This window comes from Strongylocentrotus purpuratus, unplaced genomic scaffold, assembly GCF_000002235.5.
Source record: "Strongylocentrotus purpuratus isolate Spur 01 unplaced genomic scaffold, Spur_5.0 spur5_scaffold_2, whole genome shotgun sequence".
Classification (NCBI taxonomy): domain Eukaryota; kingdom Metazoa; phylum Echinodermata; class Echinoidea; order Camarodonta; family Strongylocentrotidae; genus Strongylocentrotus; species Strongylocentrotus purpuratus.
The window spans coordinates 33,730,075-33,757,746 of NW_022145605.1; the positions used below are offsets into that span (position 1 = coordinate 33,730,075).

A 27,672-nucleotide genomic window follows, 5' to 3' on the forward strand; every position below is an offset into this window, starting at 1 on the left:
TGATTAATAATTCCACTTAAATGTTATTTCACTAGTTTCGCGATTGTCAATAAGTTTGCCTTTTCTATAACTTTGAAGGAATCAATATTGCTACAACTCACCGGGTCTGAAAGCACATTCTACGCGTTCTGGGTGACCTTAAGTGTTACGTAACAAGAACGGCGCACCGTTATACACTAAAATTTATGCTACATACACAATGTGTGTGACCTACTCCGCATGAGTTCCTTTCATGCATTGGGTGTGCGGGCAGACGAGATTGGCCGAAGCTTGACCATTGCTTCAGCACTGGTCAGTTTTTTTCTACGAAGTGACCACTACTGTGTACGAACTGGACATTGTATTCGATACGTAAACGGAAACACAACCCAACATCTCTATTTTATTCTTCGTATTTGTCACAATATTTCACTTCATTTTGTCTATTGGAAAAGTAACGTTGCTGCATCAGAACACAGGGTAATCTATCCCCTGTGACGTGATGACATCATAGTTTGGATCACTCTAGTTTGGACTAAGGAATGAACTACTTTTGGGGGCAGTATGTGATCTACTTTGGCCAGAGGATCGAGGTAAATACAACAGCAAGCTTAGCTTAGTTTGGCTTATGTATTATGTGTGCTTTTCAAAAGCCGCATTACCTTCGATTTTTTTATTTAGATATACATTTCGATCGTTGGCATGTGTTTGTTAGGTAGTGATGCGTATGTTCTGTTTGTATTCGGTCTTACTTAGTCATTTACATGTAAGGCATTCGCTTGATATTCGTTTACATTAATCACTAATAAAATCATATTTATATTATATTTTTCAACACATCTAGGCAAATACCATAGTGAATACTCGCCTCATATTTGGTACGTGATGATTTATATATTGACGAAGCTCAAGTCATAGATATTCGCTCTTCAAACGAATCATTTTATCTTACTAAAGTGCTTATAACATGTCAATAGATGTATTCGTATTGCATGATCTATTAATCAGATCATCCAATCTTTATTATTGTCAATATTGTTTTCATGGTGGGGATGGTATTGTTATGATTATTATCGGCATTGAGTTCATGATTATCTTCAATTTATGCGGAGACATATTCCGACTAATTTCAGAGATGCCCAAATAACCAATATGAATTACACGTACCTGTCATCTATACTGTAGGGCGTATATTATTTGGGTTTTTTGTGTAAAAGGATATTATGAAAGTAATATTATGATGCTCATTAGAAGATACATGTAATATGATTACCTCGTTCATGCAGGGCTCTCTGGGGTCTGGGAGAGCAGGTCCAGAAATAGACTTAAAATGATACCACCCCACCACCCTGTTGAAATTAAACTAAAATAATAATAATAATAATAATAATAATAATAATAATGATTTCTCTGTGAGGTAACATGTACCTTTTTTCATATAAACACTCGTTGAACATATGGGGCTACATACTTCCCTTAAAATAATACCACGCGTAATATTTATACCAATCATCAGTCTCGTAACGCTTCTCTCGTTCAGAAATAGACAGTTGAAGGAATTTTATTTTAGGAAGGCATGACATTGAGAATGTTATTGATCACTCCTATTTATATGATGATTATTGATTTGCACAACTGTTTTTTTTTTTCACTTTGCTTTGAATTTCCACTCATCAAAATGACTCTTATTTCGAAAAAGTTAACCCTAAATTTCCTGACGTGGTATTTGGGACTATGTAAACCAAAATGTTTTGTTTATTAATAATGAGAATACTTTTCTGTCTCTCTCTCTCTCTCTCGCTGTGTCTATATGTGTGTCTCTCTGTCTCTCTCTCTTCCTTCCTCTCTTTATCTCTCTCTTTCTCTCTCTTAATCCTTCTCTCTCATTTTCTAAAGGGTGTCGCGACGTGTCGGTACGATTACAGAATTTCTCACTATAAATTAATAGAATTTGTCGAAGGACCCTCGCCCATTCACACCCATACACCCCTCCCCAGAAAATCTAAAATAACTGGGGGGGGGGGGTGTTGGTTAATATGACATTGACCATCACGGTCGTTCTTTTTTGTAGGTTATCTTATATTTTTATTGTTGAACAGTATTGTATTTTGTCCTAGGTAAAATGAGTTTTGTATGTTTCTATGGTTTCTCTCTCTCCCTCTCTCTCTCCTTTTTTTTCCTTCTTCTCTCTCTCTCTCTCTCTCTCTCTCTCTCTCTCTCTCTCTCTCTCTCTCCCTCCCTCCCTCCCCCTCTCTCTCTCTTTCTCTCAATTTCTCTCTTTCTCTATCTTTCGCTTTCTCTCTATCTATCCTAACTCTGATAGCAGCTGTTTCAAAATATGAGTTTGTCTGCAAATAAACAATACGACACGTTATAATTTACCAAACATTCTTCTTCACGGTTTGTTCACTAGTTTCGATTTGATCTTACTCCTCTCTCTGCAAAATGACACTTTCTTCTCTTGAACGTTGTTTTCTACATAGACGATTGCTCAATTAATTCTAAGCAATGATCTTTTAAAGAGCAAAGTGCAAACTATAATACTTGTTGGGCACAATGACAAATTAATGCCAATTTTGCTGTTTATGCTGCCGAATGGTAATTTCACCCCAATATTTATCGAATTTAATTTCACAAACGATCATTTCGGCAAACCTCGGTGACATTATCGTCGCTCAGTCACATGATAAGTTTGGCGCATTGTACGAGTCGGCGGGGGTGCGTATCATCATCCTTCGGCCATAATTTGTGTTCGTTTTTTTTAAATTTTGTATCGGTCTTGTTCGTTCATCGAAATTGTAGTAGGTCCATGTTGTGAGCCTTCTAGTCAAAGACAAGTTCCGGTCGTCTTCGTATCGTAGTGACGTCATTCCAGTTCCACGACGTGGCCTCGAAATACCGTCATGACTGTAGATGCCGATTTTTTTTTTTTTTTTTTTTTGGGGGGGGGGGGGGGGGCTTTTTCTCCGACTGTAAGGCTTCTTCAATCTTCATATAAAGACAGCCTTGGAAAAAATTATTGGACAAAGCTCCTGTGATTGGGGTATCAGAAAAACTATCACGCATGTCTCAAACAAAATACATGTATATATTTTGCTACTCTCTTTTTACCACAGAAATAACATCAGTACACTTTCTTGGTTAAAAAATATGACTTTGCTGAAAACCAAGTCGGATATAACTTAAGAAGATAGCTGCAATCCATTCATATCGGATTTCATTTTTAACAGAATGGAAAGGTGTGTGATAGCCTTTGATACTTGAAAATGATTCAACAGAAACTATGTCCATATCTGACGTTGTTACGTAATAAATCGTTGCGCTGTGTCACGTTTGACTGATGGTTTATATATATCGATAGAAGCTAATATGACTTGTGAAGTATACATGTCGTATTGAAGGTCCATTGTGATGTCATGAAATCCATTTAGGCATTGTCATCCATTTGTGCTTAAGCCATAATCCCGTGCCTGTAGTTGTTGGACGGTTCTACAACACTCGCTCTGACCATAGTAAATCCATTCTCGGACTACTCATGGGCGGTTCTCGATTTTGTTTTTCTTCTTGGGGTAGCTTTGATAGGGGGTTCTTGGAGGTTCATGCAATAATTGTCTACATGTGCCTCGCGAATGTTGGTTTTGGGGAGGGCGCAGTGGGGGGGGGGGGGTGAAGAAATGGGGGTATGCCCTCTAAAACCGCTACTGCCGCGGTCAATATCCTATGCCACTACCGAATTCCTCATTGTAAACCCTGCACAAAATACCAAATAAAATGTAGTAATGGGTCACATTATAAGGCATACATTATGGCAAAGCTTAAAGGTAAAGACCAGTTATGGTCATGCGATTGCATTGTGAGAGAAACGTTGTGGAATCGATCAGAGAAGGTTGATCATCTAGCATCTAGCATCTGCAAGGTTCTGGAATCATCAAAATGATAAGAAATTTAGCCCATTCTTCGTAAAGTTACAAGCACTATACACAGAAAGATGTATATGGGACTACCCTATATCTCTCACAGACCATGAGAGAAACAAATTTACCAAATATATGAATTAGTAGGCGGTTTCCCGGCAATTTTTTTATCATGATGTATTAGTTAAAACATATTCTTTCACATGATTGGTAATGAGAGCTTCCATTTCATTTTTTGAAATTGGGGCGTTTCCAATACTGGTCTTTACCTTTAATTTGTACCGGGCCGGGGGGGGGGGGGGATCATTTTTAGGAAAATGGAGAAGAGGAAAGGAAATGAGAGGATCATGAAAGGAATGTTTTTGTTGCTAAAAATGATGTTGTGGAGGTCATTTCACTCAGTTTGCAGTGAATAGAGCAGGTCATTCTGTTAGTTCTTTCAGTATCATGAAAGTACCCCCTTGAATGTATCCGTGTGTTCTGACCATGTTCTGACATAGCCCAGATACAGGAAGACATCAATAACATTAGGGCAACTATCAAACCATGCGTGCAAAACAGGGGGGAGAGGTCTTCACGCAGTTAACGCTTTCTTGCATTTCAGAAAAAAAGGAATATGGTTACTGGTATAGCCTTATAGATGATACACCCATGGTTTAATCTTGCAATCGAGATCAGATCACGTATTGTCTGCCTGGCTTCCGAGAAAAGCCTGTCTGTGCAAATAAGTCGATATATTGCGTAATTCTGTGTGCCGTCAGCCATTTTTATCCTTAGGTTTTGTTATATCCGATTGAGTCTATAATGCGCTATACTTTGCTCTTCTCATTGTATACCCATGATCAGGGTGATATGATGCATGTCGGTATTGTCGGATCACCTACATTGTAATATCAGCATAAAAAGCAGGCAAGGGGGGGGGGGGGGGGCAAGGGGGCAAACGGTTATTTTTGTTTATTTCCGCTAGGACCGCTACAAAAGACCTCAATTATGTTTGTTGTTGTTGTTGTTGTTGTTGTTGTTGTTGTTTTTTTGTTTTTTTTGGTAGGGGGGGGGTCGTTTTGTGTGTGTTTGAATGATACTCCTTTCATCGCATCATATAATGATTTTATTTATTGAGTTTGGGGAAAGGTGGACAATAATTTGTTAGCTTTTTCACCCTTTTTTATGTGAGTGTGGAGGAGTATCATAAAAGAAATGTCCCCTGAAAAGGTTGGCTCTTTAACAGCCCGCATATATAGACCTATTTGAAATATATTTAATATGACAAGTAACAGCTACACTACATGTCGTGGACCATATATTCATGCTACTGTTGCTACATGTTTTTTTTTAAAGATTTTGCACTGTGCATGTGAGATTAGCCCTCCCAAATATTGCATATTTTGAGAATAAACTAAACAAAAATGAAAACTATTAAAAACCTCAATGCATTATCAGATAGACCTAGCATTACATGCAAATGCATGTCGGTTTAATACTACATGTATCTAAGTGTTGTTTTTTGTAATTATACCAATCACGAAAAATTATTTTGTTCTGTATGTTTATACAGGTTCCGTGTCGCTATACTACAGTATATTCAAAATATGAGCAAAGAGGTAATTAATCCTTTAAAGGTAAAGACCAGTATTGGAAACGCCCCAATTTCAAAAAATGAAATGGAAGCTCTTATTACCAATCATGTGAAAGAATATGTTTTGAATAATACATGATGATAAAAATGTTGACGGGAAACCGCCTACTAATTGATATATTTGGTAAATTAGTGTATCTCTTGCCTGTTGAGAGATACAAATGCACGTGTCGCGCACGTGTGTGTAGTCCCATATACATCTTTCTGTGTACAGTGATTCTAACTTTATGAAGACTTGGCCAAATTTCTTATCATTTTGATGATTCCAGAACCTTGCAGAACATCTATGCTAGATGATCAACCTTTTCTGATCGATTTCGAAATGTTTCTTTCACAATGCAATCGCATGACCATAACTGGTCTTTAGCTTTAAAGAGATGTTTTAAAATTTGATGCAAAAAAAAAAGTCGAGTGGAGTCCTTCGAGTCCATAATGCCGATAGCTTGATGAATACCTGAGAAAAACAACTCAAAGAGAGAAAAGAAAAGTCATAATCACCTTATTACCGAGTATGATTATTATTTCAAAATACAATTAGCTTCAAGCAATGGTTTTTGTTGTTTGCAGTGCTGTTTGCACTTTTTTTTTTAATTAGCAAAATATTGTACTGTTTTATAACATGTCCATTATGCCAGAGGTTACAGTTTCAGACAATGGCGATGGAAATGAAATACGGTTATAGGAGGGGGGGGGGGAGATAATGCTAATTATAAAGACTGAAAATAAAGATTGGTATTGAGACAAAGGGCAGACTGTATTGTAAAGTCATTATATTATACAAATAATACATGTTTGCGAGTGTATATCACTAATGCACGAGCTAAAAACATGTATTATTAGTTTTGTACGATGGGTCTACATTGAGTATAAAGTCGAGAATTCATGGTTGTTATCAGCAACAAAATGCACTCCCCGTGCATGATGAACAAAATTAATGCATGCAAAGTTGCAAACATGATCCATTTTGACGCTTCTCATTGGCTTCAATTCTTGAACCCATTTTATAAAGTATTCTAATTTGCATGCCATGATTTCAAATTCTTCAAGGTGATATGTTCAGGCACACCATTGAATATTATTTCATGGGCATTGAAGGAAACGACTGAACTGACATGATCAACAGCATCACAAGCAAAACAATAAGACTACATTTTAAAACAACAAAAACTCATCAATAACACCGTGTGTCATACATGTAGGAAGACGATTTTCACGTTTTTCACGATTTTCGGACAAGAAAGTGTAACTAATTACTTGTAGTCATGATTAGTCACAAATGCATATGGCATCACACCTGCCAGCCAATCAAGGCTAATGGCGTATCCATCAGTAGGGCGTTACCGCCTAAGAAAAAAAAATGGCAGCCTTTAAGATATTAGAAAACTCTCGTGAGCATATATGTCATTCAAAGAGGGATATACCAATACCAATGGGAGATCCCCACCCCTCCCCCATTATCCCCACCCCTCCCCCATCAGTAATCTCGAGTTACCCGTTTTATTGGTATTGTCAGATCTTCAGTAATTTGAGAAATCTAGAAATTGATTTTATTTCTCCGATATCTTTTGAAATTTTACAAAATCGTATTTATTCTTGTATTTTGTTTGTTTGTTTGTTTGTTTGTATTATAAATTATAAAATATGTATTTATATTTGGGGGTGTTTGTTTGCTTTCAGCCTTTCAGTCAAGCCAACTTTACAATATTGATCAATTCTATAGATTAGGACTAGATACAGGTAGATTAGTTAGGCTGCTGGATGCTTCCATATGAAAAATGGTCATCCGATAATTAGATTACCAAGTGGCGGATTAAGGGGGAGCAAAACATGCCCGCGTACCCATATTTACTTTGTAGGGCCAGGGGAATTCAACCCGCATCTTTGTAGCAAAAATAAAAGTGATAATTATTCTTGTACATGAGATGTATATTATTAATTATTGGAAAAGTCATCATCTGTCAGTATTATCTTTTCATGTGGGATTTGTGCTATAAATTGCATGCCACAAATGTCATTGATTTGCTTTTTGGGAGGAGCAGTAAGCCACTATTCTTAGGCATTGAAATGCTTCAGGATTAACATTGGGGGGGGGGGGTTACAATATTAGTCGTATTAACTTGTTATACCACTCCTAGTGCATTCCGGAATGGACTCTAATCCATGCTTAAAGAGAGACCAATCCAGAGAATCGTATAACTAACCATTAATATCACCGAGTCAGTCGTATTCTACTGGTAGCATATACACTGCACAGTGTGTGAATACAGGCACAGGTAGATAAATTCACGTATGGTCAGTACTATATAAATGCATTCCACTTCTTCATACTGCGCAAATCACCTATTACAGTGTATTGGTTGATACCGCAGTCACACCGCTAAACCGACTTCGATTTTCGGCCATTGTGGGTAATGTATTTTTGTTTTGGTATCGGTTCGGTCTGTTGTCTGGGTCTGCATTGTGTGACTGGGGTATTGTTATCAACGCAGACGTATCGACTTGAGGTCATCGTTTGTTGAGCAGGTTGAGTGCCTGGATATGAAAAGTGCAAAGTGTGAGTTGACCTCAGCCGAGTAGAGGGTCTCTCTCTCTCTCTCTCTCTCTCTCTCTCGCTCTCTGTCTGTCTGGCGCTCGCGCTCATTCTGTTTTCATAATTTAATTTTGACCCGTCCGTCCGTTCACCCGGTCATTTACGCGTTTCCACATAATTTGATGGACGTCGGTCAGTGTTGTACGGCTTGACCCAGAATCGGGCAAACAGGGGGTTTGAGATTCATCCCCCCCCCCCCTCTTTCATTGACCGCTTTCTTCTCTCATTTGTATGCTTCTATGAAAACCACTTCCCCTGTATTAAAGTCCTTGCAATTGATAGTTATTCACCCCCTTCGTACATAATAATCAAATTATTCATAGTCTGTATAAAAAAAACATCGCCACGAGATAACGGCCCATTTGCCAATTCATAGAAAAAGCACTTGACTTCAAAATTTCAGCCTTGAACTCCTCCATCAAGAGTGTTTCATGACCCCCCCCCGTCACTTCCACATTAATCAAACACACCCTGTAGCCCCCCCCCCCCGCCCCCACCCCCAATGAAGAAAAAACTCACTGGACACCCCGCCCCCTCCCCTTCTCCCACACACAAGTACACACTTACGTGTGTACCAATGTACTCATTTACCACGTAAAAAACAACAATCTCCGCAACAACAACACCCGTATGAAAATCAAAGACGGTACTCTTGAAAATAAAAACTTAACCTTATAACATTACAGTATACTCCTCGTCAACGAATCCCTCTTGAAATGTTGACACCTTGCGTCAGCTATAGCCTGAGCCGCAGTGCTGACCCGCCGCCCCCCCCCCCACCCCCTCCCCTCCGAAAAAACGGAATCTTGCTGGACACACCCCCACACTCACATATGCCCCCAACGTATACTTTTTTTAAGCCCGTCTCGCATATTCCCAGGCCAGGTGCACCAATGTTATGATAATTTGAGCCAAGGGTCAGTGCCTCTATGGTCAGATACTTGACCGATGGAAATTATAGCTGTCTCGCCGCGCTGCCCACTGGCAGAACGGACGTGTATCATAGCTAAGCTTGATCACAACGTTTCCATGCATAAACATGAAACGCGGTGGGTTCCTCATTTGCGTCTACTATAATGCCGTGTCTATGTTAATTCATTATTTTTTGGCAACAGCACCTTGCAACAGTTGTGTTGATATCTGGACTAAAATATACGCCTTATCCCTGTCTATATGATGTCATAAACAGCAGGGGTAAAATTAGTAGTAGTAGTGGTTGTAGTAGTAGGGACTTTTAGATTTGCGTGGACTGATACGTGTGACGTCCATTCTTGGCAGTGCATTAAAAGGACGTCGATCCTACCAGTCCACGTTGTCGTTTGGCAAATCTAAAAGTCCCTATTGGCTGGTGGTACTGGTAGACTATAAGAAGTAATTTCTTCACGTCTTCGTTTTTATCACGCTCAATCATAATTATGAACTATATTGGATCATGCTTGGTACGATAACAGTTATGACAGTTTCGACAGATATTTTGAGTAACAAACTTGTGTCAAAATATTGCAATCACGGCTGTAAGTAAAATTATATTTCTTACATCACACTAAATGTAAGCCATCTTGTATACAAGTACCCCCCCCCCCGGCCTCTTTGATATCTAGAAAAAACAAAAATATTGCTATGAACGCCACGCTTGCTTTGATGAGTACGAAGACTACCACCCGGTGGCATCATAGCACTGATATGAATAATTATTATACTGATTATGTAACATGTCCAAAGGACTATTATGTTGCTGGTATTTACATGTAGGCCTGTTCATTATGAGGCCTTTAGTTTTCTGGGATGCGTCATAAAATGTTGCCTGATTTTATTTTCAAAGGCAGAGACAGAGTTCACTTTTTTCAGTTTATGGAATATGGACCTCAGTCTGTCGAGTCATTAAGAAATATTTAAAAGTGTATATATTTACATTATAGTTAATTGTGTTTATTTTTTAGTATGTTTCATGAGCATTTATGTATTAGTTAAACTGTTCTTTCCGCTTTGATCGGTTGTGAATCGGACATATCACTACAGTATATGACATTAAAAAAAAAATATTGTTAATATTATGATTTTAGAATTAAATCGAATCGAATTCAAATTAATATAAACTTATAATTGTTCTGAATTAAAGTAAGCATCATTAGTCATCATCCCCAGCCCTGAATGAATTGTTATCGTTCTAATAACTCTTTCAGTGTTGCAGCTTTTCTGGGCTTCTTGTACATTCTGATACATGTTCATAAACAACAATCCGACTTTTAAGAGGATGTCAGAATGTTAAATACTGCATAATTGAGTGGACCTACATTTGCTCCTGCAACAATTACTCCGGGCTTTTTTTCTTCATCACAGGTATAGGGTCGGTTAGGGAGGGCTGCAATTGCGGTTTAGGTTGGGTTTAGGATAGGGTCCTGGGTTCAAATTGAGAATGGTGTTAACCGGGGCAGCGTTTCATGAAACCATCTTAAGTACAAGTTCACCGACATCCCATTAAACGCGTGCTAAACTTAATACACGCATTTCAACGGGATGTGGGTGAACTTGTACTGATGACGGTTTCGTGAGACGCTGCCATGGTTACTGTTCAAAGGAAATAGACGCGGAGCAATTGTCGTAGAATTAAGACCTTTAGTTATCGTACAACCAATTGTTACGGGTCAACGTTTTATTTCTGAATGACATTGCAGTTGCAATTAACAGATGAAATAATGAAGGCAACAGGAAAAAAAAAAACATGCGTTTTACGTCCATGCCCAGGTAACACATCATTATGCCTGAAAGCGCTGAATGAATATTGTAGGTCTTGAGACTGATGAATATTATCCTCGAAGCCAAACAGTAACCGACCCTGGGAAGTAAATAATACACTCGGACCAACAAACTGACCGGTGCAGTAAGACTAGCTGTTCGGGGGGGGGGGGGTGATTGAGATAAGATAAAGAGAAAGAGACAGGGGAGGGAGAGATAGAAAGAGAAGGATAGAAAGAGGGACAGAGACAGAGACAGAGAGACAGAGACAGAGAAAGAGAAGGAGGGAGAAAGAGAGAGAGATGATGAGGGTGAGAGAGAGAGAAAGAGAGAGAGAGAGAGGGAGAGAGAGAGAGAGAGAGAGAGAGAGAGAGAGAGACCCCCAACGGTAAGTTGACCCTTTCTCACGAGACGCTACCACCGTCATTGTCACGTTCAAGGGGTCGGTCACACCTTACCGATAGCAATGACGATTACTACACGTATAACTATAAAATCGGTATGCTGACGTGTACTGACGTTCATGTTAAAATGAAAAGGTACCAGCTCGATGATCCGATATTTGCTCTAGCGATAAATTCTTGGTCCGGGCTTTATTTCGTCAGAGGTAAATTTGTGTAACGTTATTTGAGGTTAGGGTTGCAATCTAGCTTTACAAAGAAGGTTATAGGTTAAGGGTTATGATTATTGTTAGGTATAGTGGTCCAGGGTTGAAATTAGGCATTTGGTGAGACTGTGATTGTGTCGTACAATCCCTAGCTCATTGATTTATGTTGACGCGCCTCCAGCACCCTAAATATATATATTCTTTAAACCCATATCATGTCATATAAACTTTAAAAGAAAATCCAACCTAAATAGCAAATTACTCTAAAAGAAAGCAGAAAAATCAGAGAAACAGACTTGTGGAAGTTTGAACGAAATAGGACATATAAAATAAGTTAGGTTACTATTTTATTAATAAATAAATTGCAACCAATGCACGTAAAGACGTAAGGGAATTTGGGATTAGGTAAATCGGACACCTTTCCCGTTCGTCCTACACACAAAACTACAAAAATTACAATTTTCCGAAAACATTTTAATGATATGATTTCTATTATACATTTTGATTAGAGCCCCGAGGGAGAAAGCACTGTTAAGTAGGAAAACAGATTTTACCGATACCTTTGTACACGACGATCATGAGAGTTGTCCGTGCTTACGTCACAATCCACTGATCAAATTGCCAATTTGAGATTTAAAAAAAAAATGATCTCATATTTCAAATCCTCACAAATATCTTGGTACTGGTCTGAATATTTTAAACTTTAACGATATTGCTTCCCAATCTCTTTATTTGTTCTGCTTCCATACAAATGAACTTATTACAAGTTTGGGTTCCCTTTCAGAGACCTATTTCATAATCAGCTTTTATCCTCTTTTTTTTCTGGTCCACGTGACTGTCCCTTGACAACGGAGGTCTGGAAATCGCATTTATGTGTGCTGAATATTATTAATGGAGAAATGGCAGCAAATGAACATGTTATGGGTCACTGCTATAATCAACATCCTCTTGCTGTCCTCCGGAGAGTCTGTGAACCCTTTGTTCATTAGCTTGATTTATAGCGTCTTAAAATTTGCTTGAAAAAAATTGGGATGAAAAGTTGTTGATCAGTTCAGTATGTCTTTCATTTCTGCTTTTAAATATTATGAGAGCACAACATCGCTGTGTTTGCGAGAGAGTAAAGTCATAATTTTTTTAGGGACCAGAAAAGATATGAATATAGTTTTTGGTCTAGAGTCTAGACAATAATGTTTCCTCTTTTCTTTCGCTATACGTCCTTTTGACGCTATGGGCATTTATTTTGTAATCTATTTGCCCTTTTTAATAGGGAATTTTAGCTTTGCACGACGAGAACAGGGACTGCCACTTGACGTCCTTTTAAGGTCACATTGCCTTAAAAGGATATCACACGTGGCAGTCCACGTTCTCGTCGTGCAAATCTAAAAGTTCCTATTATTACAATCAATGGTGGCATGTTGCGGCTGTTGCGTCGTATTAAAAATTGAAAACAGAATTAATGCTTCATTTGCTTTCATCTAGATATGTTTTCAGCTGAGCAGGCTAGGATCAATTAACGAAATGCTTTTTTTCCAGCAATAATGCGTTTTGGAGGTAGGAGGTAGCCTTCGAATCTCTTAAAATCGACCTTACGTAACACTTTCTTTTAATCACTCATTTCGGTTGTCAGTAAATGGCACACTTAAAAGTTCACATTGGGGAATAGTCCCAAGGGCAAGTGGCAAATGTACCCTCCCCCCCCCCCCCAATTGAATGACGAAAAGAAAAATGAAGGGGGAGGAATAGGAAATCTCAGGAAAGGGAACATATTAACTAGAATGACACTGCCCCGTACCACACGTTTCCTCTACATGCTCTAATGGCTTTGTTAACTGGAAATTCATGATTTCGTTCAAACTACAAGGCTCTCTTCCTATAAGATGCCCCCCCCCCCTATGACTTGCCTCTCGCTACGCCCCTTGGTTCAGGTATTGGACGTATTAGATGTAGCTGGTTAAAGTCAAGTTATTATCAATCTTGTGTGTAACCGAATAGAGTCAACCTCTGGCGTAGCACATTGGGGGGGGGGGGGGGGGGGGGTAGGGGGGGGGGAGCAAGCAAAAGTAATGTAGAGGATAAATCCATCCTTTAATTTCATCCACGTTGTATTATGTGTCTACCCCCCCCCCCCCCCGCCAACAAAAATACAATAATAAGAATACGAATAAAACTAATACAATAAAATAAGAATTGTTTCAGGTATTACTTTGCCGCTATTTTATCGAAAATGTTATGCTAAGGCATTTCCTTATGTACTATCGTCGTAATTTTCAAAATTTAATGTTGTAATACTCTTCTCGTTTTTTCTCTCTGTATTCAGGTTTCAGGATATTTCCATACTGCTCCTATTGGACTAGACGATTGCTTACAATGGAACACTAAATCGTTGGAGAGGACACAACAAGAAAAATATTTTTCATTAGAACATGAAAATTAAGCTTATGGAGGGAGATGTGAATTTCTCTGCAACATCATCATCAAGCTGACTTGAACGAGAAACAAAAAAACATCATCCTTAATGAACGTCACTCCTGTGGTCACATCTGGGGCCTTCTCCCAGATCGCATCCCTTGGTCTTTCCAGAGTGTCCTCCGGCCTGACCACCCTAGCAGGCGGTGAGACCAACATGAAGGCGATGTCGGCTCCCCACATGGCCCCCTCCCCCGATGTGAAGATGGAACTAATGGAGAGCGAATCGTCGTCTCTGAAAGCCCTCGATGGCCATCCTGCTGTGATATCTGGTGTCCCAGACAGTCCTTGCTGGCCTAGCGCCAATGATAACATCGATGCATTATCTCCGTCTGGCGGAGTACACTCAACAGGTATGGTCATAGCTCACGAAGAGACAAAGTTACGTCAGCGGAAGTTGCTCCTGATTGGTCAGTCCTTTCCTGGAGCTTCAAACAGCGCCCTCCCATAGAGATGCTACATTATGTATAAATGTATTGTTCATGTAATATAATGATGGTAGAGAGTAGGGACTGGAGAGTATTACTATTTGGAGTAATCGGAGCTCCATGATTTAACCCCTGACCTTGGATACGCATGTCATAATTACTATCTTTATCAATACACTATTAGTCTATTAAAACAAAAGTAGCACTCTATGGGCATCAAGGCGAGGGAGGGGGGGGGGGGGCATTTAAATATATCTATCGGCACAATCGACTCGTTTTTACAGCATTGTTGTCAAATCGCCAAAAAATGTTTCTTTCCCCTTTTTTCTTCGTTTAAATACATCTTGAATGCGATCGAAAATGACCTTCGAAAAATCAACGTCTCCCAATTTTAATTAGCTTTGCGTATTTTTTTTATAAATCTGCGTACAGCACCATTAAATATTACGTAATCCTAACATTATTTCTAATTGCATATAATTTGCCCTGAAGTTGATTTCTCGAAAGCCCTGACGATTGTGTTTTTGGAACCTTTATCGGCAAATTTAAAAAAAGGGTTTGCAGCTATCCAACATCTCCAACACCCAGGCCCATGGTTCAATCAAATTGTTAAAAGATTATGCAAATGTTTACCAAACCATTAAAGATAAACTTTAGTACTGGTAATGCGATTGCATTGTGAAAGAAAAGGTGTGGAAAGGATCAGAAACAGTTGATCATGTAGCATGTAAGTATTGGTGTGCACTGCAAGGTTCTGGAGTCATCAAAATCATAATAAATTTGACCGAGTCTTGGTAAAGTAACAAGCACTCACATAGAAAGCTATATATGGGACAACACACATGGTGTCGGGGCTGGTACTACATTGATTTTCTTGTCTTTCTATGCTCATTACTCAGCCAGTATACATTTTCTTCCAGAGAATTATGTGAGAATTATGTGAGAATTATTTTTTTTTTTTTTTACCAGTACTGGAGTTTATCTACTGAATGTTATTCTTTTCCCCTTATTTTCGCTGTCGGCTTTTCATTAAATAATCATGTAAAGCACATTGATAGTTATTTTATTGGACTTTGCGCTTTATAAAAAAATAATTGTATGTGTGTATGTATGTTTATATCTTGATTATTGAAGTTCATGTAAGTATTTGACAAAGGCCTTTATACTACCCAGATAACCTATCTGGCATTTAGCTTTATAGCCTGCATTTGAGCCCTCTTGAAGAGTCATGAAAACTAATTGCTTTTATTGGCGTTATCTGGAAAAGGCAGCCCTTAAAATACGGTTCAATATTAATGCATGCAAGAGGTAAATGTAAACGAAGAGATTATCCCTATATTAAAGCCGTGGCTGCCATCAGTAAAGATGATAATGCTGTTGTCATTGACGGAGATGAATCCAAAAGAATTCCTGATTACTGTATGTATTCTGAAGTCCCACAAGGAAGAGCTATTCTGCTCACTCTAAGTAGATGAAAGATGCCGAGTGAGAAAATGAGAGAGAAAAAATGGCCGAATCCCTAGAAAACAGTATTGGCGTTATAAAGAAATAAACACGTCATAATTTGACATCAATTTTGAGACAAATTGTTTTCATGGGCAGGGGAATTTTGCAATTTTCAGACAAGAACATACATAATTTGAATACATGTATATGCACATATTCTATGAGACTCTTAAAGGGACTTGATAACATTGTTCATATGAGAGAAAATGATGCTAAGGTATTGACTTCAATGCTAGGTGTACAATTAAAGATAATCTGAGAGTTTGAGTGAAAACAGACTACATTCTTAATGATTCAAATTGGGCAAAACTTATCTGATCGATTCCTTAATTCTCCCAACTATATTATTACAATTGAATTCCATTTCAAGTGAGTGAAATCGTCATAAAGAAATTAATTGGCTCTATATACCATTCCAGACATATTTTAAGTGTTGAAAGATTTTTAAAAAGCCTGTTTTTATGTCTTATTTTCATGGAAAAAAGGTAGGGAAATTTCGAAAATGGTTGGGAGAATTTACTGTTAGAGGGTGTCGCACAGTGACGCCTTCAAAGAAAACCATTATCTTTGTGGCTTGAGAATTTGTTCAGGATTTGTGCATGTTAGAGGGTCAGTACAGTAGAAGGAATATAATAAGTAACATTTCATACACAAATTTGCAGGATGTAAATAGATTTTATTTCCGTAAACATGTCTTTAATATCACGATGTATATTTTTCTCCCAGCCATGAATGATGAGTCATGAATCTTTTATACAATGTAACATCCGATGTATTGTTACTCATTGTGCTTCTATGTACAATCTCATCTTATCACGTGTATTGATATAGTCTCTAAAAGTTGTTTACTCCATGTAAAGCGCTGAGAAACGATAAATATGTTAAGCGCTACATAATAAAATGTTAACTAGTGTTTATACTAGTATCATGTACCATCATGACCATATACACTTTTTCGATTGAAATGTACTATACCTTGCATTAAGTTTTTAATTCCGCATGTTTTACTCTTGATTATCTTCAGGTCAAAAGAGGAGCGATGACAAATGCTGGGTGTGTGGAGAGAAATCGAATACCTTCCATTACGGTATATTGTCCTGTGAAGGTTGTAAGGTACGTTTGTAATGTATCCTCGTCAAAATAACTATTGCAATATAAGTTTAATTGTAGGCTGCTTAGATTAAGATCCAGGCTAACTTGGACGCCGCGGCCTAGTCAACTATGAAAGCTTAAAGGGACTTGGTGAAATTGTTCAGATGAGAAAAAATAGTGCTAAGATAATAACTTCAATCTAAGATGTACAATTAAGGATAATCTGAAGGTTTGAGTGAAAACCGACCATTTTTATTAATAATAGAAATTTAGAAAAACTTAACTGATCGATTCCTTAATTCTCCCAACTATGTTATTATAATTCAAGTCAACTAAATTTTAGGTGAATGTAAATCGTCACTAAGCATGAATTGGCTCTTTATATCATTCCAAACATTTAAGTGTTGACAGATTTTTAAAAGCCTGTTTTATGTCTTACTTTCATAGAAAAACAGTAGGGAAAATTCAACAATAATTGGTCTAATTTACTGTTATAGGGTGTTGCACAGTGATGCCTTCAAAGAAAACCCTAAATATATTTATGGTTTGATAATTTTTTCAGGATATTGTGCATGTTAGAGGCTAGAGGGTTAGTTCAGAACAAGGAATATAATAAGTATAAAATTTCATACAAGGCAAAAATTACGCAGTTTTTTTAATCAAACTTCAACAATGTTTTACCGCTTCACTTTAATGGCAACTGCACATGCATTATAACACGATTGGAAAGAGAGTTAAGAATAAAGGCGATTTCAATAGCCGTGTGCGTCACCGTTTGAAATGTACGAACTTGGCAATAACATATTACGTAATCTGGAGAAAATAAATAATCCTGAATATCACGAAACCCCGCAATGCAAGAGTGCTTCGAGCACGTGCTAAAACACCCATATTCAAGATTATCTGATAGGAAGGTCTAATATACTCCGTTAATAATTAGATTAATGTTGAAGATTCGAAGTGGTTAATTTTTTTAATTTTTTAAAAGGCTATTTAGAGGTCCAATGCGGAGTTTACACTTAGATTCTTGAAACTGCGCGATGTCCAGTTTTCCCTAGTGCTGAGCCTTCCCGACCCTTTATTTTCGAGGGAATAGCATGTATACTATATATGGAATTCTAAACAGACATCGTCGTTCTGATTAAGGTTCTGAATAATGATAAGAATACTGACAACTGTAATTTTAGTGCAATAAAGCCTTGAAGTCAGAATAAAAGCCGAATCGGCTTCACATCGTAGACAATCGCACTACTGATGGTAGGACGCCACTACGATTCTGAGCCGATTCAGCTTTTACTCCTCCAATGAGGCTTGGATTTCATTGAAAGTTAAGTTTTATTAATCATATGACTATTTCAGATCCTCGATCATTCATATTTTAGAAGTGTAAATGTTCATATAAAATGCTATTGCAAATTCTTCCGAAAAAAAGTCGTAGTTAGATCGTAGTTAGATCGTATAGTGTATGATGGGCTCTAAAGAGCCTTGATGTCCTCCTGAGCTGTGCTCGATGTGCCGAGTACACTATTGTCGAAGGTCAGACATACTGATTTGATGATTTGCTTTTCCTGGGAACTGTTATCCTGCACAAGAAATGCAAACAAAACCCTACAGCTTCGATATAGGTCTGCATGGAATGAAAAAGAGTAATACATGAATCGCTCTTTTAGCATCAACATTGATGGTAACTTTGCCATAAAATGAATATCACCTACCATGGCAACAGCATTCAACAACCACTCAAATCAAAGTTTCCATGGAAGTTACCATCAATGCTAAGTGTTATACAACGGGGCCGACATGATTTGTAATATACATTCTAATTATTGCTCAAATCAAAACCATTAAGCCTCATCCGTTAATTATTTTCTGTTTATTTAGATGTTTGTGCAAAGCATTTGCAACTAGAGGGGTCAGGTACGGCGAGGGTCCAGTATTTGGGTTATGCACTGCATGGGGTAGGGGTTGGGGTGGCAGTGTACTCTAGCCCTATACTTTTTTGTTAGCATATAGTTAACGAGAAGGTCGAGTTCTGGGAAGAGGTGAACAATAATTTGTGAGCGTTATTATTGTTATTTATGCATGTCTGGAACTTACCGGAAGAACATTCAGATAACAAATGTTACCTGAAAAGCAGGGCTCTTCAAATGCCTTAATATTCTAAATATTTCATGTAACAGCATAACAATCGGGAAGGATTTTTTTCGCCACATGTTCGTGTAGTCCCATATACATATTTCTGTGTACAATGCTTGTAACTTTACCAAGACTGGGCCAAATTTGTCATCATTTTGATGATTCCAGAACCTTGCAGTACACACCAATACACACTTATACCAATACACACCAATACTTATATGCTAGATGATCAACCTTTTCTGATCGATTTCTCACCGTTTCTTTCACAATGCAATCGCATGACCAGAACTCAACTTTTTCTTTAAGTCACACTGATCTGAATTATGAGCCTGTCCAATGATCATCCTTCATCTTTTTTTAATTTTTTTTTTTAGAGCTTCTTCGCTCGTGCCAGCTCGAACCATATCAGCTACAACTGCCCGACCAAACAGTGTGTGATTAACAAGGAGACTCGGAACCGTTGCATGTACTGCCGCTGGAAGAAATGTGTGGCTGTAGGCATGTCCAAGACAGGTAGGTGTTTAAGATATAAAGACCTCAGTATTTTTGTGGCTGTAGGCAAGTCCAAGACATGTGGGTGTTTCAAATATAAATACCTCATTATTTGTGTATGTAGACCAAGTCAACACATTGTAACAAGCATGACTAGCATAATGCAGGGGTAATAATGATTGCATGGACCTAAGGTAGAACAGTATTAAAACTGATGAGGCTACCCTTGGTAAAGAATGCGTATTATTATTATAATTGTTATCTTTCACTTTTTTTTTTTTTTCCATTTTATAATTATTATCCTTATACAACATTTAAAAAAAAAATGAAAATATAACCAGCGGCTAAGCTTAAGCCTAGATATTGATGTTGCAAATGCATCATGGGGGACCACCGGTCTTAATAGGTGGATATCTGGATGAAATCAAGGATAATATCAAGGCCAATTTTAATTGGGGGCGGTATGGGGTGTGGACTTATCTTCTTTATCTGTCCACTTCCCATCTTACCTTCTTCGTCTCTCTCTTTCTCTTTCTCTTTGTCTCTGACTCTATTGCTCCCCCTTTCTCGGTTTTGTATGCTATCAATGGGGGCACGAGACCCGTAGTTACGCCACTGTTTGTAATTGAGTAACAGATCTTTCCCACATTATGAACGTCGCTATTTGTGATCACTTTAACTGCCATTAGGCAACCTAAAAAAGCTGTCTAGGTTACCCGACAACCAAGCCAAAGGTAAAGTGAGAGTCTATTTTTGAAGGTTATAATTCTTTTAATGTCATTGCTGTAAAATAAAAAAAAATAAAAAAAATGTAAATGTGTGTGTGGTTATCTTTTTTCATTAGCCTCCAAACTTGGTCGCCGTTCAAAACAGCTCAAGGCCCAGATCGCGAAGCACTTACCCAAATCCGGTCCAATTTCGACATCTTCAGACTCGGGTCTAGACAGCCCAATCTGCAGTCCAAACGATGGCTCTTCCCATCCAAACACACCCAAGCAGATCTCCTCTCCAACCTTGTCTGGCTACGGTGACTTCTCCCCGCTCTTCGATGCTAGCTCCAAGTCTTCACGGCACAGCATGGAGCTGAACAGCCCTGCCGGAAGTGTCTTTGCGCCAACAGATACCTCTTCTACGCATGACGAATGTGAGCCACAATCTCGGAAGCGCAACAGTACCGATGAAGACATCCACACAATGTCCTTGAAGTCGCCGTTGTCGCTCCAGTGGCAAGACGTATCGTCCGTCCCGCTTCCGTCGCCGACGAGCGCCTGGTTCAATGTCATCGACGATCCTCAGTTGGAGAAGTTTGCTGCGGATATCCATCGCATCCGACTGGAGAGTTTCATGTTTGAATGCGTCCACACACCCAAACGGAAGGTGCCTCCAGCAATAGACATGGATTCCGTACGTCAAGGGTGTCACATGGTGGTGAAAATGCCCACATCGTCCTTGATGGATTCCATGCTAGGCTGCATGACCGATATCATCAGGAGGGTCGTTTCCTTCTGCAAGCGAATTCCTGGTTTCCCAGAGCTTCCCATTCAGGACCGCACGGCACTTATCAAGAACAACATGTTCGAGATGGTGTTGGTCCACTCCTCGCATCTCGTGGAACGGAACGAGCTGTTCGTCGTCATGGGCGACCCCCATCTCATCCTCCCTATGGAATTACTGAAGATGGTCCCCTTCAGTGGCACAATTGTACCTCTCTTTAGACTCAACGACAGAATACAGAGTCTTGGGTTGTCATCGCGGGAAACCAGTCTGCTATGTGCCATGGTCATGCTCGCTCCAGGTAAGAGCTAATTTTTGTCATACAATTAAAATCGGGTAATATAACACCTGATTTTGTTCTTCTTCTTTCTGTTGTTGTCTTCCATCATCTATGAATGATGACGTTTCACAAGTAGCCTGCTTTAGCTAGGTTGTTTATTTTCCTTCCTCTGTTTCCCTGTTCATATTAAATAATACATCAGTGGTAATATTCAATCCATTCTTTTGTCAAGTATAAGGCACATAATGAGCTAATGACCAATTGGTAAAAAGGACATGGTTTGCTGCCAGATAAAAAAAAATATATACTGCCTGGACTGTGTCAGTGTCGCGCGCCCAATCAGCTGAGAAAATAACACAACCTCAAAAATAAAACGGAGACGGCTGGTGTATTTTCTGGCATCGCGCGATCAGTAGAGACTTCACATTTTGTGCGGGACGTAAAGGAGGGGGAAATGATGATTAAAGCAAAAAAAATATGTACAAACGGACAGAATTGGGACTACAAGATTGAATGAAAAGGGGTTATTATTCTGATGTATGTTTAGTATAATTAATCCGAACGATGGATTATTCTAGGGTAAACTGGTAATTCCTATTCCAAAGCCTGGTTACTGGCAGTATCTCATCTTACAGTCAAAACAATATTTTAAACAACATTCATATATACATGTGTTCGAATCTTATACAAGCATCGTGTTTTACTGACACATTCACGAATTGCCTTTGCATGCCTGATTAGCGGGTAATAATATGGTAATCGAAATGATGGGCAAAGCGGTAATATCTTCTGCTGAAAGAATGCCTCATCGCTTGCATACTCTTTAAAAAGTCAAAATTTTCTCTCTCTCTCTCTCTTGTTTCTGCAGACGGTGAGGATATCGAGCACCGCGACACGATTTCGGTTCTACAGAACCGCGTAGCGCAAGCCCTTCGTAGAGAGATCAGGTCCTCACTACGAGTTGACCCCGACGACACCTTCATGCAGCTCTTCATCGTTCTTCCCATGCTTCGAGAGATGAACGTTGCCCATCGCAACCTCGTCTCTAACTTCAAGATGAAGATGCCGGGGATGTTCAGCGATCTGCATCAGGAGGTCTTTGAGTAGGTTCTTGGAACTTCTTGCATGGTCCTTGGAACTTCTTGAATGGTCCTTGGAACTACTTGAATGGTCCTTGAAACATCTTGAATGGCCTTTGGAACTTCTTGAATGGTCCTTGGAACTTCTTGAATGGTCCTTGGAACTTCTTGAATGGTCCTTGGAACGTCTTGAATGGTCCTTGGAACTTCTTGAATGGTCCTTGGAACTTCTTGAATGGTCCTTGAGTTATTTGAGGATATACTCAAGCAGATTATTTCATTTTGTGTATTACCAATGAGGTCTTTGAGTAAACCGGTGGCTCTTTGAGTGAGTCATCCTCGTCACCATTTTGATTTCTCGGCACTGCCCCGAATTAGTGGCCGTCACTGGAAGTCATGTTTAACAAATGGAAAATTGAACCTCAGTCTAGATTCCTTTGTTAGAATTGACTAAAATTGGCCGAATTTTAGTAAAAAAAAACGGACGATCATATTTTTGTACCTGTGTTGTGTGTTTTTATCAGCTAAACCATAGCTGGAATTTGTGTTATTATGATCACTGCTTTATAGAAGATTTCATATACTGAAGGCAAAGAATGTTTGACCATATTTCTGGTTATCAAGGACCTAACCAAAACCACTTCTGTTGGTTTTAAGGTGTTTTGTTCAATTAAAATTATGGATGACTCATTGTCGAAATTCAGTTGACATTTCGTTATAAAAAATTACTATTCATTGTTTAACAATATAGATTTTTGATCATATTTTATGGTGTATGGGTTATCTCTTTTGTGGACGTTCCATGTATCAAATGCATAGTTCGTAATCCCCGCAACCTCTCTGAATTTCTATTTTATTATGAAATAATACACTCTCATTTCTTAACTATCTGTTCTGATAAAGAGTTAGGCCTATTCATGTTCCGTTTTCGGGGACTTAAATTTTAGTCCAAAAAGCCATTTCTTACCTGCAGAATGCTTCTGAGCCTTATTCAAACTGTGTTTTAATTGTGGACAGTCTACACTTTTATAATCTATTAATGTCTCAAATGTCCAATTAACTTTTGTTTAAACTCTTCGTAATGCGCGCTACAATATTTTGTAATGTTTTTTTATGATGTAATTATTTTGGAGAGTCCCTTCCCTTGCCTACTATAATAGCTTTTGCATTTAATTCAATGTTCACTTTTTAAACGTTTATTATTTATATAGATAGTTACAGTATAGTACTTAGCATTTCCATTTCGTGGGCCGACCAAAAAAGAAAGAGACCAAAAAGCAACAAAATAATGGTAACAGGATATTCTGTATCTTTTTCGGAGAAGTTATTTTGCCTTTTCCCTCGCATTAAGCCCAACACAAACTACACGATCGTCGTGCGATCCGATTTTCGAAGAAATGAAAATTGTATTATAGATAGGAAATCTAATCAAAATTCATCTACCTGAATTACCTTCTTGAAAATGATAAGAATACTAACAAACGGAATTGTAGTCCAATGAACTGTTTGAGTCGGTATGAAGGTCAGATCTGACGTCACTACGATTCTGAGCCGATTTAGTACTTATATTCCAACGAGGCAAGAAATCCCTTTATTTTCTGAATCATTATGACAGAAGATTTTACATGATTGAAAGTTCGTATCGAATATTATTGCAAGTTCTTTCAAAACCGGATCGTAGTGGGATCGTACAGTGTGCGGTGAACGTACTCTTTATCAGATTATAGGATTGGAAACCGACTTGTCGGAGCTGTTATTGGGTTCGATTGCGACATCGCCATGCAATTTACTAAGTGGTAGAGGAACCGACAATGATATTTACACTTTGAAGGCCTAGATCAAATGAAAAATTTACACATTATGCACATGTTGATAATATTTTTGAATGTATATATAGCCTAGTGGCAACTCATTTTACGATGGAAAACTAAAAAAACTAAAAATATACTGCTGATGAGAAAATAAATAAATGAATAACTTCATCATCTGCAACGCTGATGTATAAGTGTTGTGGTCTAGTGGTTAAGTCTCCAGACTCAGAACTACAAGGCCCGCAGCACAAACTTCCTTTGGCAAGACATTAATCTACATTTGCCACATTCGACACAGGTGAGGTAAATGGGTACCCGGCAGGACTAATTCCTTAATTTTTAAAATGTATAAATAATGCTAGAGCGCCTTATTGACAGCCTTGCTAAAGCGGTGGTTATCATTGTGGAGCGTGAGAGGGTCAACTCTGACAGATATGAGCGCTATTAAGAACCAGCTGTTGAAATCATTTTTATTATGCTGAATACTTAATTTTATGTAAAATATCTCTGGTTCAGTTATGTTTTGTTTTTAGATCGTACAGTCGCTGATTCGCACAGTGTAGAGCGTGTAGTTATAGACAATGTTTATTATATATAGATATATACGAAGATGTATAACTTGTAAATAAATCGTTCTAGGTCTTTTGAAGGTACTGTATAGTTTTTGGTCTTGTGAAGGATAAGATTTTCCATTTACGATCTGAAAGATTCTGTTTTACACATGTATATGATAATATAAACTGTTGATTTAGAGATCAATTAAGTTCATAATCGAACAGACGTAGAGTAACAATATCCTTAACAACTTGAAAAGCAAGTATAATGAGTTCACGTTTTTCCGTTTTTTGTTCTATTTTGATTACATTCTGAGGTGAACTTGTTTTTTATCACCAAATATGATTACTTTTGTTGCGAAAATTCAAAATACTGCTATTTCAAATTTGGTAAACGCGCCTTATTGTGCAGAGGTGTAATGATCTAGCCAGTGGATACGTCACTACTATGTGGATCACATGGTTCGTGGTTCAAGTCTTTTGGTTGAACATCGATCTACGTTTGCCACTCTCCACCCCGGTGTAGTAAATGGCTGACCCGTCCGAGGTTCCCTAAATGCTTTCAGCGCCTTCGATGAGCTGGGTAAAAGCCAATGTATAAACGTGGTACTGTTTAAAGGGCCTTGATCACCCATGTGAGAATATCATGCACGCCATACTAATGTAGGTACGATTATTTTCATTACTCTTTTAAGCAACAAATGGAACATAACGTGGGGGTGCATGCATGTGTAGGAATTCACCTTGTGAGTTGTGAAGCATCCCAATGTTCAGGTTTTCACAGACTATACGGTACCTTTGAATATCCTTTATCTTGTATATTCATTATTATGCACTTTAAAGTCAGGGTATGAGCATAGGGTATTGATAATGTGATATGTGTGTGAGCTTTAGGAAGTTTCAACTTTCCACGCCTGCGCGGTTTTGGCATATATTCAAAGTGAATTCTAATTTCTGTACATAAATGTGTGTGTGTTGTACGTGTATCCCAATCTCGGTGTAGTCTGTCCCTGCAGCTTATGAAAATCTTTTAAAGAATCAGATTATTCCGGTTCGACATTTTTTTAATTATACCAAATATTCTATTGATTGACTTATCAGTATTATGATAGTATTATGTTGCATGTGTGTGTTATATTAAGTGCATGTTTACAAGATTATCAACATACTGAGTTAATTCATTTCAGTATCAACGCAATTAGATCCCTTTCACTCTTCATCACACTTTATATGTTCTGATTCTCCTTTGTTTTCGTTGTTCTTTTGTCGTAAAATAGCCAAGTGTTCTTCTTTTTTTCTTTCGTTTTCCCCCCGTTTATCTTTTTCACAACCATAGTATTATTACGAATGGACATGTATACTCATAATAGCCCCCTATGTCCATTGCGATACCTTCATGACATGTATATAATACATTGGATAATCGTGTTTTGCATATGCCTTGTAAAATCATTGGAATTTTATATATTTGTGTGTTTCTAATTGCAATTTACTCATACGATATTTGAATTAGGAGTATGATATTGCAAACAAAATGTATTATTCTATCGCTTGCTAAATGTATTATTGATAATAGTTCATGATTCGCCCGCTTATATAGTGTTTAAGTAAATGCAGCTGTTTATATTATATACAGTGACGTCAGCTTATGCCCTTCTTATTAAAAAAACAAAAATGTTTTAACTGAATCCTTCTACAATGTGTATAGCCCCTCCCCACCCCCACCCCCCGACCCCATTCGCCACATCCTTAACGAAAACGATAGTCCACGACTCTTGTACTGTTTGACGTTTAATGATTTTCAAATCGATTCCTTGTGAAGGACACGCGATTATTGACATAATACCTTGTATATTATTTGTATATATTTTGGTAAATATTTAGGCCTTAACTTGAGATTTGATCAACTCTCAGAGTATTATCTTGACTTTGTGTATGACACAAATTACCGTGGTTCTTGTCAAGCCATGTTTACATAAATGTGATGGTTCTAAATTGTATCGCAAGTTTACGGTTGATGCTATTTTTATAACAATTTCATGGGGGAATTGTAGTTTTCATATTTCTCTTGGTAGTTCTAAATGTATTAGGTAGTTTATGTGATTTTTTTTCTAACTTGAAAGCTCCCATTTTTTGGCCACATTTTTTTTGTTGGTGATTGGATAATAAATAATTTTCAGTCAAAGATTGAAGTTTGTTTGTGGGATCGTTGATTGTATCATTGCCATTTTGGTTTCATTTTTTTAATGTAATTGAGAAGCAAAAATTGAATTCATAGGTAACCTGTTTTGAACTTAATGCAGTGTCCATGGTATCGATGTAACTCATGAACATGATCCTAACTAGTTACCAAAGATTTTAATAAAAATACCATGGGATAAATTTTGCAGTATGTTAGCCTTCTTCACACACAAAAAAAACACACATTGTATAAGAGTTATTCAATGAATTCCATTTAACTTTTTCAATGACTAACAAAATGTAAGAACTCCATTCAATTGTATTTGTTGTTTAATAAAAATGATCACATAACTTCAATTTAACTAAACAAATGTTATGTTTTGTACATGTATCTACTTCTTTCTTTGCCCTCCTTGCTATCGCTCTCTCTCTCTCTCTCTCTCTCCCTCTCTTCCTCACTTCCTCTCTCCCACACACGCGCCCCCACACATCCTTTCTCTCCCCCACGTCTCTCTATTTTCCTCTCTCGTTTTACCTATTTTGTTTCGTCATGTTCGTTTGTTCTTTGAGATTGTTTTTCTTCGTTCGTTTGTGAGCGTGTGTAAATTGGAGAAATTGTTCGACGGGAAACTGAACGGTTTATAACAATGGATACAGTGGTGAATTAAAAGATATGCTATATCCCCAA

General features: G+C 38.0%; 1 protein-coding gene across 1 annotated transcript; it reads left to right on the forward strand.

Moving 5' to 3' along the window:
* Window positions 1–228: 228 nt before the first annotated feature.
* On the forward strand, window positions 229–27,672 carry LOC578618 (probable nuclear hormone receptor HR3). Its single transcript, XM_778776.5, has 6 exons — window positions 229–572; window positions 13,780–14,281; window positions 16,887–16,975; window positions 19,468–19,606; window positions 20,430–21,380; window positions 22,228–27,672. Exons 2-6 carry the CDS (start codon window positions 13,978–13,980, stop codon window positions 22,464–22,466), a joined length of 1,722 nt encoding a protein of 573 aa, XP_783869.1. The 5' UTR covers window positions 229–572; window positions 13,780–13,977; the 3' UTR covers window positions 22,467–27,672.